Source organism: Sinocyclocheilus rhinocerous, unplaced genomic scaffold, assembly GCF_001515625.1.
Source record: "Sinocyclocheilus rhinocerous isolate Xijiao unplaced genomic scaffold, SAMN03320098_v1.1 scaffold98, whole genome shotgun sequence".
NCBI classification, from domain to species: domain Eukaryota; kingdom Metazoa; phylum Chordata; class Actinopteri; order Cypriniformes; family Cyprinidae; genus Sinocyclocheilus; species Sinocyclocheilus rhinocerous.
The window spans coordinates 316,902-334,699 of NW_015666167.1; the positions used below are offsets into that span (position 1 = coordinate 316,902).

The 17,798-nt window shown below is 36.1% G+C and overlaps 2 protein-coding genes across 2 annotated transcripts in view; one reads left to right on the forward strand and one right to left on the reverse strand.

Moving 5' to 3' along the window:
- The window catches only part of nme7 (NME/NM23 family member 7), a 38,392-nt gene extending 25,090 nt beyond the window's left edge, over window positions 1–13,302 (reverse strand). The window contains exons 1-7 of the mRNA XM_016543027.1: window positions 12,986–13,302; window positions 9,106–9,207; window positions 8,853–9,019; window positions 7,118–7,228; window positions 4,648–4,698; window positions 4,249–4,456; window positions 4,012–4,117 (exon numbers count right to left, since the gene is read on the reverse strand). Coding sequence (XP_016398513.1) covers window positions 4,012–4,117; window positions 4,249–4,456; window positions 4,648–4,698; window positions 7,118–7,228; window positions 8,853–9,019; window positions 9,106–9,207; window positions 12,986–12,988 — 748 coding nt within the window. The 5' untranslated portion in view covers window positions 12,989–13,302. The remainder of the gene's footprint in view (window positions 1–4,011; window positions 4,118–4,248; window positions 4,457–4,647; window positions 4,699–7,117; window positions 7,229–8,852; window positions 9,020–9,105; window positions 9,208–12,985) is intronic.
- A 357-nt stretch (window positions 13,303–13,659) lies between these two features.
- LOC107731828 (homocysteine S-methyltransferase YbgG-like) lies at window positions 13,660–17,211 on the forward strand. The gene is made up of 9 exons (XM_016543010.1): window positions 13,660–13,901; window positions 14,431–14,471; window positions 14,543–14,610; window positions 15,098–15,270; window positions 15,364–15,527; window positions 15,576–15,704; window positions 15,826–16,028; window positions 16,953–17,026; window positions 17,131–17,211. The coding sequence occupies exons 1-9, from the start codon at window positions 13,871–13,873 to the stop codon at window positions 17,190–17,192; spliced, it is 945 nt and encodes a 314-aa protein (XP_016398496.1). The 5' UTR covers window positions 13,660–13,870; the 3' UTR covers window positions 17,193–17,211.
- Window positions 17,212–17,798: the final 587 nt, after the last annotated feature.

A 17,798-nucleotide genomic window follows, 5' to 3' on the forward strand; every position in this document is an offset into this window, starting at 1 on the left:
CAATGCCAAGTAGCAGTGACCTAGGAACTCATGTAATCCTGCTCTATCGACTATATGCCCTTGCTCTAGGGTGACTGTCCCTGCAGTTAAACAACTATATGTTGCATTGGCTGCATTAGTTAAGTGGCAAGTAAGACTTTTGACCTTCTGTTTAACCGATATGATCATGCAGAGTTAAAGGCCAACAAACAGTCCACGAGATCATGAAGGAGTGACTTCAAAGGACAGACTTTGATCTCAATAACGCGAGAGTGAATTTCTAAGTCTGCTCCTTTGGACTGAGTGCTGAGAGACTGTATTAATAAAGGGCACAGTGGGGTATGTATCGATTAGCACTGAATTAGGAGTTTGTGGTCTCAATTTCAGCAAGTAGTACAAATAAACTATGCATTATGTTTCCAAAGCACATATTTAATCAGAGCATGTAACATATTTCAGGCAATTCAATTTGCAGTGTTTTTTCTCTCATATCCTTAAGAGAAAGGGCAAATACTACACAGCACAAATTAAATGTGATTTCACTCATATTTCAATAGCTGAAAAGGGCAAGGACAGACAACCTGTTTAACATTTCCATATTTAAAATTACATCTTTAACCTTTTATAAGAAATTAGAGAGAAATGATTAAATGCGGTATGGCCATGCACCATAGCAACTGCCCTAGAGAATTTTATTTTGTCACATAAATGACATCTTCACACATCTCTCACCCTCCCTCGGCATCACCGGTGACCCTAAAGGTTCCAATTCTGACAGCAGCTTCCAGACACAATCTGCCCTGTTGCTAGGCAATGGTATCAGCACTGCCTGGCTACACATTTGTCTACTCCAGTCATGAGCTAGTTCAAAACAAATCAAACTGCTTTTCTATTAGCTGAGACGTTTCAGTTTAAAAAATAAGGATTCATTGGAGGACATTTACAAATGCTTAAAACTTCACATTGTTAAAGTGACTTTGGCCAGTACTTTCGAAAGGAAGTCAAATCTGCTTTGAATGTCTAATATAACAGGCTGGACTTTTATAGATGCATCCAGCTACAGCTAACTTTAGTGTTATAGACTTTGAACCGTATGGCGTGAATCTCAGAATACATTAATGAATAGTGACCAAAGTTTAAGCCATTTCACACTGACCTTGATGACAACATTAACCATCTAGAGAAACTCACTTCGCACCGCACACTAGGTTAATCATTGTAATATATTAAAAAACAGAGAAAGTTGCTATTCAGCAAGGATGCATTAAATTGATCAAAAGTGACAGTAGACACTTTTGTATAATTTTACAAAACAATATTTCAGAATAAATGCTATTATTTTAAACGGTCTCTTTATCAAAGTATCCTGAGAAAAAGAAATGTAGCACAGTTTCCACACAAATATTAAGCAGCTTAACCGATGTCAACATTGATAATAATTCGAAATAGTTCTTGAGCATCAAATCAGCATATTAGAATCATTTCTGAAGAATCATGTGATCCTGAAGCTGTTAAAATATATAGAAAATAGAAAGCAAATATTTTAAATTGTAATAATACTTCATAATATTACCATTTTTACTATATGTTTGATCAAATAAATGCATTCTTGGTGAGCATAAAATCTTACCAACACCAAACTTCTGAACTTTAGAGTACAATAAAATGCTAAATATATTGTGCATGTTTTTAATTTGTAGCAGTGCTGCTGCTAAAATTCTTAAGGGTTCAGGGCAAAATTTACATGGGTGATGACGGCCTTGTGACGAGAAACGGAAAACATGCAATCACACAATCCAATCTTACACAATGCGACATTTCACAGAGACTGGTTTCGAGTGAAAATACAGTTGAGGGATGCGAACAACATGCTATTGTAGTCTTTAATCCAAAAGTAATGTTACAACACAAGGTGAACCAAGCCACATGACTATCCTGAACAAATGAACAGAGCGGTTGCCAAATAATCTGTCTAATTACAATCATGTAGCCGCTCTCTCAGCGGGGACTTTCATTACTGGCTATTTTTATTTACTCCTTTCGCAAAGCTGGTGGGCTCTAGACCTCCAATCAAAAGGTAATCAGGACTGCAATCCTCTGTAAATCACTGGTTGCCAGCACTTTTGATGGAGGTCCAGAGAGCAGATGCACTGCAGGAGGAGGTTGATAGCTGGAATATGAGTGTGGGTGTGCGATTGGATGGAAAATTTGGTGACTAATAGAGAGTTGACACAATGCTAACAGGCGAAATGATGTTGGGTAAAAGCAAAAAGAGAGACCATAAGACTTCAGTGTTCTTCTTTCAATACAATCTGACATTTCTGAATGTACTTGAACAATTTTGATGAGACTGAGATATGCAACATGAAAAGGACATTCAAAGTGAAGGATTGAAACCAACATATAATGTGTGTCAAAACTGCGGAAGGTCTTGAAGCATGTATTTTTTGTGTTCGTCTGTTTTTGGGGCTCTGTGTGTTTATGTGTAACATTCCCTCCAGGTTAATCAGCCCACAGCAATGTACAAAACCAACTTGGGGCCTGCTTAGTCCACAACCACTATGTGAAATATCTACCTCAGGCCTATCGAGAGGATTTGAGATTTCACAGGTCAGTGCCCTGGCGGCATGCTCCATGAACAGGGATCAGGAGACGGATTTGGACAAGGCTTGGTTAAGAGTACACACTGGCTTTAGGGGTTTTATACTCGTCAACATATAACAAGCAAAACAGCACTAGGCCAGGAGGAAATGAAGACAGTTACATAAGGAGAAGACAATCACGAAAGGACCAAATGACTCTGAAGTAGCACCTTCGCTACCTAAACTGCTCCTTTCATTCATGAGAACTGGGTTTCTACACTTCCACCAAACTCTCTACTTTGGGTTCACTTTGAAAAGGAGACTTTTTTTTGTTTTTGGAAGAGTAGTTTTTAAAATTCTTCATGGGCCTGGTCTATTTTACTTGAGGTCTTCAAAAGACCACTTTTAAAAGTAAATGGTAATTAATCTACACTGAACATAACAGAATATAATAAACAGTCAAATGTGTCTGGATTCAATCAGATTTACTGAACAGAAAGTATTGGTTGTATGCCTGTCATTGACAGATGTCTTTTTTTCCAACAATGAGCGAGTAATTTGCTCTGTAGCGACAGGCCACAACAAAACAGCCATAACTATGGTTTCTGAGCAAGTTTGGCACTCTACCTACGCAACATTCCCATTCCCAGATGGAAAATATGGTTAACCGTTACACTTTATTTTAAGGGGTTCTTGTTACAGTGTAAACAGTTAAGTACAGAGTAATATTAATTAACTACATGTACTTACTATTTGGTTAGGGTGTGGCTTAGGGTTATTTGCATGTAATTAATCATAATTTATTATTATAATAGTAAGTACATGTAACGTGTAACAAGGACACCTTAAAATTAAAGTGTTACCGAAAATATATATGACAGAATATAGTAAAAAAATATTTTAGAGCCATAATCTGGAAATTGCATAATTATTTTTGAAATGTTCATGACTTTCCAGGTCTGGTTTTAAATTTTTCTGATATTTCCAGAATGCTGGAACCCTGGCAGTTGCACCAACACTTTTGCCATGCATCACCAAGCTTCTTACTCGCCCAATGTGAGCAGTAACCTGTTAATGTGGAGGCTAAATCAAATATGTGCTGCTTTCATGTACAAAGTGAAACAGCTTGATATGATCCAATGGCACTCACACATGTTGCATGGCAAGGTTTTTAGTAACTATTAGATAAACTCCTGGACCAGCATTTAAGAGAATATAGCCTGAGTAACTAGGACAGGAATGATGGGCTATGACATACCATGAGTGTCTTACCAGTGCACTTATAAACAGAGATGGGTTAATAATACACTACTAACAGCACATTACAAATAGCAAATAATTAACTATGCTATATCTCATCTATAATAGGTTATTTCAAAGACACCTGATTAGACATGATGATTATATCATCAGTGTGTGTGTGTGTGTGTGTGTGTGTGGGTGGGTTTACCTTCTGAGATGGCATGAGGTTTAATGATAGAGCAGGTGCAGTCTGAGTACTTTGCTGTGTTGGAGGGACCGTGACCAGTAGTGGAAGGGAAGAAGAACTCCAGCTCCTATATAGTATAATTAAAAACACATAACCCAATCATTTCCTTTGCCTTTATTAGCATATCACTGGAAAAAAAATGATCAACACAAGATTGTGGGCTTGATGAATTGATATTGACAGTTGCTTTTTTGTTACCCGTGCAGCAGATGCCAATGAGTCTGACCCATGTCCTGCATTCTTAGTGCCATCGGTACCAAACTGGCCTCTGAGACTATTCGCTGCATCTTTTTGTGCCACGCCAGAATCAGTCGGACCCAGAACTTTTCTCCAGGTTGTCACTGCCTCATTTCCCATCAGCTCCATAGCAACCACGGGACCGGAGCTCACAAACTGCACCAAATTACTGTTGTTGAAGAAGACAACTGGCTTTAGCAACTTTTGCTATGGTGTTTATGATTAAATTTGCGGTTAAAAACACGCAGTGTAATGCAAAGTCATGCCAAAGTCACTGTGACAATCTGGTTCAGGTGTCAAGAGTCTCCTTCAAAAGCAGCCCTTACATATAAGTCAATCATTGACTCAGGAAAGACTCACTTGAAAAAAGACTTTGACTGATGTTCCATGTAAAAGTCTGCTGCCTGCTTCCTGTAAGAAAGCCATAAAAGAACACAGGGTTAATAAGTGATCTCCAAACCCCACCATCTCTTGACTGACTCCTATAGTGAAATAGAATACGAAATTAAGGAACTAAAAGTTTCATCTTCATATTACCCTTTTGTTGTAATTCTATCATTTATTAATTTGACGACGCATCAACTAGTCCAAGAAATGAGATAATATGCTTAACACAACTTCCACATCTTCATTCTCTGACAAAGACTGTCTCTGTCAATGAACAGCTGCTTGCTACTTTTGAGGAAAGGTTAAAGCAGCAAAACCTGACCAGGCTAAAACAACAGTCTATCAGAGAAACTCTCCATGTCAGCATATTTCAAGATGAAAAGGAAAGATTAATCTTCAGAATTCACTGTAGCCATTTTGGATCATATTTTCTGTCAAATACATAAATGTTAATTTACTGTGAAATGGTTTAGCGCTGATGGGGTGTCTACAAATATACAAGGACATCCAAAAGATCTCCAAATGTTATTCCTCCTTATACAATCATAAGCTATTATGACCGACACAAAATTATCTGACTTCCCTTGAAGATTTTTTTTTTAAATGTTGCGTGTTGTTGGGCAAGTTCTGTTATTGTTAACTAAAACTAAAACCATTAAACTATTAACAACTATTAAAAATGTTTTTTGGGAATTGTAATGAAACTGAAAATAAAATACATAATATAAATACTGAAACTGAAATAAAAATAAATTAAATCCATATAAAATACAAAAACTAATAAAAATGACAAAAGCACATAAAATTACAAAATTAAAATATATATAAAATTTAAGTAAAAATTTAGTATTATATAAATAATACTAAAATAACACTGCCTTGGGCTTTCTTTTTCCATATGTTTGTTATGATGTTTACATAGCAAATGCACTAAAATAACTACTGATGTACAGACTTTATTTTTTTTAATAATTTTACCTTAGTTTTTGATGTGGGAAAAACAAAAATACTCATTTTAGCCTTGGCTGAAGTTAACTTAATTTCGTATTTTGCATATATAAAGCTCCATGCTCTGCTTGGCTCATCCTGAATGGCGCTTTTTATTACCCACATTTGTAGTTATGAACACACAAGGTTACTAAGCCCTTTAAAGCCATTTTACTCTGAAACCACCTGAAAATGTCCTCAGATTTTCTCCTAACAACTCCTCTCATCTGAAGGTCAAATCCACTAAACTTTGTGAAAATTGTGACTTCAGAAACTCCCCAGATCTTGGTCACTTCTCCCTGTGACTGAACACACAGTCTTTGTGATAGATGTTAGATCCAGATCTCTAACATTTAGTCTATGTTAGTGTAATTTTTGCAAACCATACATTGACCTTTACAAAACAGGCCAAAGAAATAATATCTGCATCTGCAACTTTAAACACGGCCTCTTTTCTCTAACGCTCTCCCTTCTCTCTACTTCAGTTAATAATTGCTGCATTGTGCTGTGAATGTAATCCATTCCTGGTACTGTGCAAAGGCAGCTACTAATGAGATGCTCTGTAGCTTTACACTGTAAATTGTTTCAGAATACAGAACACAGAGTGTGCAACATTTTTATCTTTCTTTCCTGACTTAATCTGTGTGTGCTAAAAATGGTCGGGGGCTCCGAGAAGAACAAACGCATGCCAGTGATATACAGGTTAACATACAGAGGAAGCAGTGCATGATTTTTGCTGTGATATACTTTTTTTTTTCCTGATGAAGTGACTTTGTCAAATCAACCCATTACAAGTTCTGAGAAATCACTCTAGGGTTACTGAAACACCTCATTTGCATAATTAGTGTAAACTGACTTAAAGGGATACTCCACCCCAAAATGAAAATGTTGTCATGAATCACTTACCCCCATGTCGTTCCAAACCCCTAAAAGCTTCGTTCGTCTTCGGAACACAATTTATGATATTTTGGATGTATTTTGGAGAATAACCACTGAACGCAAGCAGTGTACGCTCTTCTATGTCAGCCGCGCTGCACGGATGCACTGTTTTCGTTCAAATCAAAGCGTAAATACACATAGAAAACGTATCCTTGTGTCGCGGGTGACACAGAATAGCATACGCTGCTTGCGTTCAGTGGTTATTCTCCAAAATGGCGCTACGGTGATGTGGAGAGACACAGAGGAGACGAATTGTTGAATAAAGTCGTTATTCAAGCCTACCGGTTTTCATCCAAAATATCTTAAATTGTGTTCCGAAGACGAACAAAGCTTTTACGGGTTTGGAACGACATGGGGGTAAGTGATTAATGGCAAAATTTTCATTTTGGGGTGGAGTATCCCTTTAAGCAAGAATTCCAGAGGCCTCCTTTTCTTTGTAACTACTGAAATTTTGCTGAAGTACTGCTACCAATATAATTATTTCTTAAGTCTGTTTATTAAAACATAAATGACTTACCATGTAAGTTTGGTCATTTTGGCTTTTGTGACTATAAGGTTGGCATCATAAATCATCTGAATAATGTTGCCAACTTTTGTGACAGCGTCTGGCTTAATCATAGCCAAAGTCCTAAAGAAGACACATGAGTATAAAAAGCAAATTAGAAAGTAAGAAGGGATGCCAGGGATGAATCAAACAAATTCAACAAATAAAAAAAAAAGACTTTACAAAGGCTGGTTGATAAACATATTAATAAGTCACTGAAAACCGAACAAGGTTTTCATTGAGTTATCATTTTAATCTGAAAGCCTAGTTACATTTTAATATCGGTTCTAAAGAATTTCTTTAAAAAGGAATACTTTAATCTTTGAAATTATATTTAAAATTTACCCTAAGCATTAGATAACACTGCTGTCACAGCAATAGATATGATGCTCTGACTAAACAACAGCAATCATTTGAGTAGCCAGCTCAAATTTACTTTGAAGAGTGCATATCGCCTTGAGTCTGTCCCTCTGTAATCTTTCCCAAATTTATATTCAAGGCATGCCACCATGAATCTCAAAGGAGAGAAAGAGCAGTGGGAAACTGTGTGAATGTGATATAAGAGATAAAAAAGGACGTGCTGACTCATTAAATCAGTAATCATTGTTCAGTGATTTTCACTAGTAGGAGACGCAGCAGCTCATCTTCACTTTATAAAAATTAATTTAGCAGGTGTTTAAGGAGGAGGGACCACGGGGGGAAAATTAGGTTGCTAATGACTTTTTCTTGTGATATACAATAAGTTATCCACCGTTTGCCGTTTATGAATAAACATGAAAAATGTATGCCGTTCCAAACCTATATTACTTTCATTATTCATAATGAATCGGACTAATCTGGTTCATTTCAATTCACTGAGTGAGAAACTCAAAAAATTAAATTTTAAAGAATGTTACTAAACAGTTGCTGGTAGCCAGTGACTGCCATAGTATGGGGGAAAAAAACACTATGGAAGTCAATGGCTACCAGCAACTTTAGTTAACAGAATTTATTTATTTATTTTTAAATATCTACTTTTGTGTTCAACAGAAGAAAGAATCACATAAAACTTGAGGTAGGAACAACCTGAGGATGAGTAAATGATAACATGATTTTCATTTTTGGATCTCTATAACAGCTTACTGGAAGGGAGTATTATCAGTAAATGATGACTTAAATGTAGGTCTTTTGTTACACAAAACTATTGCATGGCTTCAGAAAATTTGGATCTAGTGCATAAGCCATACTGATGACTTTTATTTTAACAATTTATTTTGTGTGTGTGTGTCTGTGCTTGTTTATCCCCACAAGGATAGTAAAACCTGAAAATTTTGACATTGTGGGGACTGGCCTGCTGTGTTTAGGGTTAGGGGATAGAAAATATAATTTGGTCAGTATAAAAGTAATAGAAGTCTATGGAAAGTACCTACAATTCACAGAAAGAAACGTGTGTGTGTGTGTGTGTGTGTGTGTGAACTTTTCTTTTAAAGGGATAAAGGGATTCTGTCATCATTCACTCCACCTCATGACTATACAAACCTGTATGGCTTTCTTTCTTTTGTGAAACACAAAAGAGGATATTTGGAGATACGTCTCGCTGTTTTATGACCATAAAACAGAAATCAATGTGACTTCCTTCAAAGTATCTTTTTCGTGTCCCCCAGAAGAAAGTCATACAGGTTTGGAAAGACGAGTTCTGTCTCAGCAGTGGTGTTCAGGAATCAAGTACCTCTCCTTCTTACTGCCCAGTTTGTTGGCTGTGTATTGATCCCCATAACCTGTGAGGTTCAGCTGACGAGAAAAGATGTTTACTCGGTTGCCAACAAACAGATCCTCTGGATGAAGCTCATCAAACTTGGTCCTCCGTAGGAAGGTGCGCTGGTTCTTCATATCAAACTATATAAGAGAAGCATACATGTGAATAGACAAATCTCAAACATAGCTAGAAGTCAGGGTCTAAAAATCTGAGTATAGGAACGCACCATCTCCACGGAGCCATCTTTAGGGTAGTAGAGCAGCTGGTATCGTCGCAGGAGAGCAGCGCTGGGGTCGTACCACTCAGCCAGGAAGGCAAAGCGCTCATCCTGTGCATAACACAACACACACAACAAAACACACAGTCAAGCCAGGCACGGCAGGGGAATGTCACTGATCTGACCCTCATGCTTGGACAGGGAGTCACAACAGCCGTGCTCTGATCCTCAACACAGACGGGTAGCTGGGTCAGAGGTTTAGACCCCTCTGATCCCCTGGGGAGCTTCGCTGCAAATGTGGAGCCATTGTCCAGCTGCTGGAGCTACTGCTCCTGAAACTGTGCACTACACACTTGTGCAAACATTAGGGCTGCACAAATATAGAAACTATCAATAGATCAATAGACTACAGATAATATATTTTAAATTCATAGAGTCGTCATTAGAGGGGCAACCCAGAAATGTTGTGTGGGGCCCTGTGATGAGGAGGGGCCTTTATACTATTGCCTACTCATGGGGCCTGGGGGAGATGGAATAAAAACATTTCCGGAGTGGTCCTTTATATTTATACTATTAAAAAAAGAATGAAAACAAAACACAAAACAACCTAAAATGCTAATACAATGTCCTAACCCCACACAAAGTTAAAAAGTGACAAGCAATAAAAAGCTCCATATTAATGAATTAATGTATTTTTTTCATGTCCAGCCATGTATGCCAACAACACAAAACAACAAAACTAATAATAATAAAAAAAATAAAGTGCACTTCATATTGTTTGAATTCGCACACTACTTGCACCATGTATACTACAAAACGGCATAGAATAGTGCATGCAAATTAGGAAGACACCTATGGTGACTAAACATATATGAATTTAGTCAACACAAGATTACAATATATATAGTACCATATGGTGTGGACAACTGTTTGTATATAGTGAGAACTGGTAGACAAAATGCTATATATATACTGCAACCCTAAAAAACATGTCTCTAAAGCAGGAGACTTAAGATATTGCCTTTTTTCATAAAAATTAGTATTAGTCATAGCCAAGATTCCATGAGTATTTAATACAGGACTTGTTGAAAACAAAGTATGTAATAAGTTATTAAAATAGACAGCATATAAATCTCTGTGAGTGTGACTGTTGTTTCACTATTAAGTGGCTGATTTCACCTTGACACCAACTCAGAAGTGCCCTTGAACAAAACATGGAGAGCAAGCATGTTGGTGTGATCTTTGTTCCCCACAGAGCGCCACCTTGTGGGTGAAATTCATAGCACAGGCTGTAATTCAGGGTGCTATAGCTAAGGCCATGAGCAGCATAGCGATGAGAAATGATCTGTTAATCTACTGTTGATCAGTGAACATCAAAACTCAAGCAAACAACGGCAGGCCTACAACAGTGACTCATAAGATTCATTAATATTCATAATAACTGACATAACTGGCAGATAATCATCATCAGTATATATCAGAATGGCAGTGCTTTAATGTTACATTTCTAGGCACTATGCCATCCATCCTCCAGGCCACATGCTCGCTAATTCATAGCGGCAACATGTCAACAACACTGAGCCCAAACATGGCATCACATTATCCTAACTAATTTAACAACAGATCATTAGTGCATCTGCAACATAACGCGAATGCTTTCTCATTCCTCAAACCGTAGAGACTCAGTGAGAATCCCTTTAACGTAATTGAGCTATCTTGAATCTAACAGGGCCTCTTCCCCCAAACAAGAGCTATTTTTACCCCTCAGTCAGCTGGGACTGAGATAATATTGACAATGAACAGTCTTCTTTGTACAAATACGCTGAGGCACAGGTCTGAAAAGCCATAAGTCACATTAGGATTTCCAGTGAAGTTTTGTACCAATGCTAAAAGTTCCAGGTGCTGTACTGAAATTGATAGTTATTATCACCTCTCATATGAGGCCTTAACAAGAGGTAAAAATAAATGTTAAGACTGTTGAAATATTTTCCCCACAGCACATTAAATAATTTACATAATGAAAATATTTTTACTTAGGAAGATTGTCTTTATTTTTCTATTACTGTATTTTTTAAAATCAAATATACATTTACTTTAAAGAAAATGACTTGTGGCTTTTCTTTTCTTTTTTTCATTTTCTTTGGTTTGTTAAATGTTGTTTGGAAAAGCAATGATGAATTAAAAAATTTCTTATGCATTATACGTTATGTGACTTGACTTTTTTCAAAAAAGTAATAATAAAATATATATTAAGACTTGTTTTCTGAAAAATGTATCCAAGTTTATGCTTAAAACAAGATAATATATCAATGGGGTAAGAAAAATAATCTTGTTTTTATAATCTCTGACTTAAGTTTATTTTTCTTACCCCACTGACAATTTTTTTAGTTTTTTTCAAAAAACAAGACAAGTCAATTTGCTTCTCAAGTAAATGTATCTTGAGTTAATAGTGTTTAGATATTTGTAGTGGAAAACAAGACGAAAAATACTGAGTAATAAAATCATTATTTTGCAGTGTGGTGCAGTGCAGCTTTGTAACTAGAATATGACAGAAACAACTGATATATTAAAACACTAGCCTACATTTTCATGATCAAGACAACTGCAGTGTTTGGTGGCATTTTTCCAGTCTGAAAGAGTACATTTCAGCGGGTAGTCACCCCCTACAGCACATAGGGGCTATATTTCCACATTCTGCCTGGGGCCAAAGTTACCTGAGGACATCTGTACGTCTAAGAAGAAATATGGAAAGCTTTTTCTCCTATATTAGCACCGTTGTTGTTGTTGTTCTTAAGTGAATGCATCATGAAAACCCTTTTTTTTTTATCTGAATGGAATGAAAGCAGGAATCAAGGCATTTTGAGGGGGTGCGGGGCTCTAAATGAACATTCCAGCACAACAAAATCACAGACTCCTGGTTAATGATCCTGGCCAGATCAAACTGGAAATAGCTGGGCTTATCTGCCACCTCTAACACTGAAAAATAGGGCTTTCCTCTCAGAGCCCTTCTTGGAAGCTGAGACTTTCTCAGACACCTGCTGTTGCCCTCTGCTATCACTGCAAACATTTCATGCTGTCTGTATGGAGATGGATCAATGTACACTACTTAAGGAGACAGAATGTGAATTGGAAAATAAACATAGTGTAGGAGCACAACAGAGCAAGTAGATGATGGTGAAAGTATCCTGTTACCCAAAGAATAACAAGGTTTTGATTGTTGAGCAAATGACACTAAAAAAAGCATATCATTCCACTTAATGACATTAAAGCTTCTGACTGAACTGGATCTGTAATTTCAGTGGAAAATGGCATCCTCCATCTTCAATATGATGTTGTAGAGCCTCAAGCCAGACAGCTAGTTTTCAAATACAGTTGAAAAACAGTTAAGCAGCTTACTGAAACCTGCCAAAACTAAGTTCAGTCAGAGCATTCTTTTGATTTCTTTCTTTTGGTTCTCGAAGAACCTCAAGGAGGCCAATGCTGACATCTAGTGGCAGACAAATGAGAGCATTCAGTACGTCAAGAGCTTTTAGTTATTAAAATTATGCCGTTGCAAAACTGTTTTGCTTTGTAAATTATTATGAGTTATCTTCCCTTAACTAGGATTTAAATAGCCTAGATGCGTGTTTACTTGCTTCTTCACTTGCTATGACTTAATGCATCGCTTTATTATAGTCTACATGAGAATGTACTCATGGTATTTTATATTTAGTGCAGACAACACAATTAATCTCAATGGTTTATGTGACTTGAGTTTCTTTTATTCGAAAAACTTATACTGTTAAAAAGCAAACGACTTCCGCCAAAACCACAACAAACATTCATGATCATGAGTTGAGTCCTTTATTACTCATATCTAAGCAATGGAAAAATATACTCTCCCACTTACCATGTCTGAATTCTTTAAAGGAATGATAATATTTGTTGATTGTTGTTTAACAGACGGTTGATTGTCTTCCTTTAGCCTCGCTGTAAAGTCCCATCACCATAGTAACAACATCAAACGGGCTACCGTCGAATAAAATAATAAACCATAACGTTACCTCCTGTGAACTCGTAACTATATTGCGTGGTGTTTTAACATTCAGCTAATTTCGATTTTAAAGTCTGGTGAGTAAATAGACGTTTCGGGCGCCAATAGTTTGCTTATATGAGTCTTACTGTAACCCGGAAATAGTAGTTTCTGACCTTTACCTCCAACTGCCACTCGCACATGGGTTTGTTATGGTGTGTGGTCCAGTGTTGCCAACTTAGCAATTTTGTTGCTAGATTTAGCAACTTTTCAGACTACCCTAGCAAGTTTTTCTTCCAAAAGCACCTAGCAACAAATTTAGCCATTTTTTTTAAATTTATTTGGCTACATTTAGCAACTTTTGATAAGTGACTCATATCTAAATTAACATATTTTAAAAAAAAATTTTTTTTGCTGAGACAATTTTGCATCGTGATTACGCAATGACGTCACCGCGCAATGACATCGCGTCATTTAGCAACTTTTAGCAACAAATCAACCTTCCTTTAGCAACTTCCCCTGAAAATTAGTTGGCAACACTGGTGTGGACTTTGACACTAGTTTCGCTTCGGTATTATTATGCAGAGCTTCTTACCAGGGCTATTAAGCTATTGGCTACAATTTAACATCCTTTTAAATTTAGGTTTAGTTGCAAATGTGTGACAATGTAAGACAAATGTCTTTTGCTGTAATTCAAAAGTGATTTAATGTTTGGTTGAGGTTTAAAATTGAAAGGTATTTCCACGAACCACAGCAGTCCAAATGGATCCCAGTCCATTCATTTTAGATGGAGGTTCATAGACATATAAATACCTAGACGCCTCATTGGCCGCTTTGAGCCGTTGCTGCGATACGTCAACGCGTCCGCCAAAGGCTGAAAAGTGTTAAATGTAATGCAGTAAAGACATTTGAATTACAAAATTATTCAAGACTCAAAAATATATATTTTACAGACTTGACACATTGCTGCCACAAATATTTTTTCCAGTCAATTATGTCGTGATAATGACATAAACATTATGAGAAAAGATGTTGTTAAAATGACATAACATCTCATTATTACAACATAGTTGAGTGGAAAAAATAATATGTGTTTGGCAGCAATGCTTCACCATACTATTTCAAATAAATGCTTTCTTTTCATTAAAGAATTCTGGACAAAAATATATATCTGAAAAAAGACTGGAGTAATGGCTGCTGAAAATTCAGCTTTACCATCACAGGGGAATTTTTAAAAAAAATGTTAAAATAGAAAACTGTTATTGTAGATTTTAACAATATTTCACAATATTAGTTTTTTACTGTATTTTTGTATAATGGAGGTTTAGCAACAGAACTTGAAGCAAGTGGATTTCAATTACAGGTAGGTAGTACCATTACACAGACTTATTGTCAACAATCACAAGTTTAATCACGCATATATTGTATTTGCAGGGAGATCCACTATGGAGTGCACGAATTTTGCATTCAAACCCACAGGCCATTAAGGACGTACATTACAGGTAATTACAGGCTTTATTATGTTCTGTACCTGAGTTGTCAAGCAATGTCTGAAGTGTGACATGGCATACTTGATGTAAAATATTTGTGAACAAATATGTTTGCTCTATATTAATTATACATACAGAGGTTTATTTAATTATTTTTGTTTCATTTTTGAAAGAATTTTTAAAAAAAATGTTAAAATAGAAAACTGTTATTGTAGATTTTAACAATATTTCACAATATTAGTTTTTTACTGTATTTTTGTATAATAAAATACATCAAATAAATGCAGCCTTGGTAGGCATACGAGACTTAACTCAAAAACATCTTAATGACCCCAAACTTTGTTTTGAATGTACATTTATATTTTCCTTCATACATGTATTTACATTTTATAATTTCTTACCAAAAATCTCTCCATCCTATCAGTCATTTGTATGCTTCTATTCTGTGAAAAGAACTATTAAATATTTGCTGAATGTTTGATTTAACTTGCTTTAATGGATATCTTCAAAGCGGTTCTGATGTTATAACAACAGCCACATATCAGGCCAGCATTGAGGGATTTGTGAAATATCTTGATCTCCGGCCTGAGGAGGCTCAGCAGATGATAATGTCAGGGGTTCAACTGGCAAAAGAGACAGTCCGTGAGTTTATGTCTCACTCAACTGTATCAGGTGTGTGCAAGCAAGCCAACTACTAAATCATGAATTCTATCTAGTTTCTGAAAAAATGTAGAGACACCAGCTAACGAATAATTCCCCCAGAAGACAGAAGAGAGCCTGTGGTTGCAGGTTCAGTGGGTCCATATGGGGCGTTTTTACATGATGGGTCCGAGTACACAGGAGCCTATGAGGACAAGATGACAGTGGAGGTAATGCAGGATGAAGCTCTCTGTCCACCCAAGCCGCCACCACATAAGAATTTAAAGTGTGTGTTTTCTCTTTTGTCCTAGGAGTTGAAAGACTGGCATCGTCCACAGATCCAGTGCTTAGTAAAAGCTGATCTTGTTGCCATGGAGACCATTCCAAGTCTCAAAGAGGCAGAGGCTTTGGTGGAAGTACTCAGAGAATTTCCAGAAGCTAAAACCTGGCTTTCCTTTTCTTGTAAGGTGACTGATACACTGCATTATATGTTATGATATCTATTATCTAATGACAAATTTCATTCATAAAACACTTGCAACTGTTTATGCTCACGACATTGCTATTAATGCAGTTAATGTGTTTCAGGACATTCAGAATATTTCAAGCGGGAGATTTTCTGAGGCGGTTCAGGTGGCTTGTAGGTCCTCACAGCTGGTGGCCGTAGGGGTGAACTGTTGTCCTGCTCCGTTAGTGAAACCGCTTCTAGAGTCAGCCAAGTCACTCAAGAAAGCAGATTTGAGCTGGGTGGTCTATCCTAATAGTGGAGAAGAATGGGACCCCAAGACAGGGTAAGGTTAATCAGTAAGTTACAATAGAAAGTTATAATTGCCATTGATTTTTGTTTCCATTGAAAAATGTTGTTTTAAAATGATCATTTCCAGACCTGGAAAAAAACATGGACATTTATATTTGATTGTTTCATCAGAGAAATATTCCCTGTCTTAAATAATTGCTCTTTTCTACATCTTTTATTTATATTTTTGAGATCAGATTTTTAAAAAAGACTCTTATTTAGCAAAGTAATAGTTTCAAATCAAGGCTGTTCTTTTGAACTATTTCATTAAAGAAAAAATCAAACACATTTCATAGGGCCTTAAAACTGTCATTTTTGTTATTTTAATAAATTGCTGGTAAATTGTGTAAGTTTCATGATTTCAATTAATTAGAAATGCTTTTCTATTAACAACAATTTAGTATAACCATCAAAATTTAAAAGGGGGAAAAAACGGAATCCAGAAAACTTTAAATGGAAAAAACGGAATTTGGAGAAAAAAATAAAATAAAACGGAATTTGGGAAAAAATAAAACCGATTTCATACAACTGTTTTCAACATTGATAAATGTTTCTTGAGCACCAAATCTGCATATTAGAATGATTTCTGAAAGACAATGAACACTGGAGGTATGGCTGTTAAAACATTCAGTTTTACCATCACATGAATTGAATGAATACATTTGAAAATATATTAAAACAGACTAACAGTTGTTTTCAATTGTAATAATATTTATTTACAATATTATAGTTTTTATTTTTTTCAAATAAATGCAGCCTTGGCGAGCACAAGATCCTTAAAAAAATGTTTGTATAAATAAATAAAAAAAACATTATAATCCAATAATCATAAAAGTAAAACATGTGGGAACACTGAACTTATTTACTGATTTGTCTCAATAGTTTGATTGTGTAAGTGGCTGTTCTGTGGCTATTTCAGATGGAAAACTAAAAAACGCACGTCATTTGCCAAACCAAGTCTCGACTGGAAAGAACAAGGGGCTTTGTGGATTGGTTGGTATTATTTTGTACCAGTAAATAAGCTTTACTGTACACTTATACTATGACTTGTTCTTTTCAGTTGCGCTGACTCACGGAGAGCTGATTTCGGTCAACAGGTGGCTGCTGCCGTGTTGGTCCTGCTGATATAACTGAGCTGAAAGAACATCTACATGTATAGCCGTGACTCATCAAATACCATGACATAATTTAGTTTATTCTGAAATAATGCAGTGATGTGTAAGAAGGTGTATAAATATTTTATTTATAAATCAAAATAATACCAACACACTAGATTCACATGAGTATGAGCTTTGTTATGACTTGAACATTATACATTCGATGTTGCTGTGTTAACGGACAAACAATATCACAATTCACATGACATGGAAGCAATCGTGCAATCTTAGCTCACAGCGTTTCACAAAGAACGTGATTGTAATCCTTCAAGTTGCTATTTACAATAAGATGGCACCATCTTATTGGACTATGTCACAATCAGATCCATTGAAATATCAAATGGTCACATTATTAAACAGTCTGATATGTTTATGATGACCTTGACTTCGTTTGTATTTTTTAGACTTACACTAATAAAGCCATTTTTGTTTATACAATAGTAGAACCAGTCTTCATAAAGAACAGTGTCATTTTTCAGTCCATACTGTCCTCCAATGATCTACCATCAGTAGCATATAAAGCCACCGAATAGCATATAACTGAAATGGAATGATGCTATTGATCTGAAAATCAAATATTCACTTCATGTTCTTAGTACACTTAAGGT

Coding starts and splice junctions, on each gene's coding strand:
- LOC107731828 (XM_016543010.1), top strand. CDS start 13,871: ATGGATCCCAGTCCATTCATTTTAGATGGAG. Junction 13,902..14,430: donor TCCATTCATTTTAGATGGAG/GTTCATAGACAT, acceptor TGTATAATGGAG/GTTTAGCAACAGAACTTGAA. Junction 15,705..15,825: donor GGCTTTCCTTTTCTTGTAAG/GTGACTGATACA, acceptor AATGTGTTTCAG/GACATTCAGAATATTTCAAG.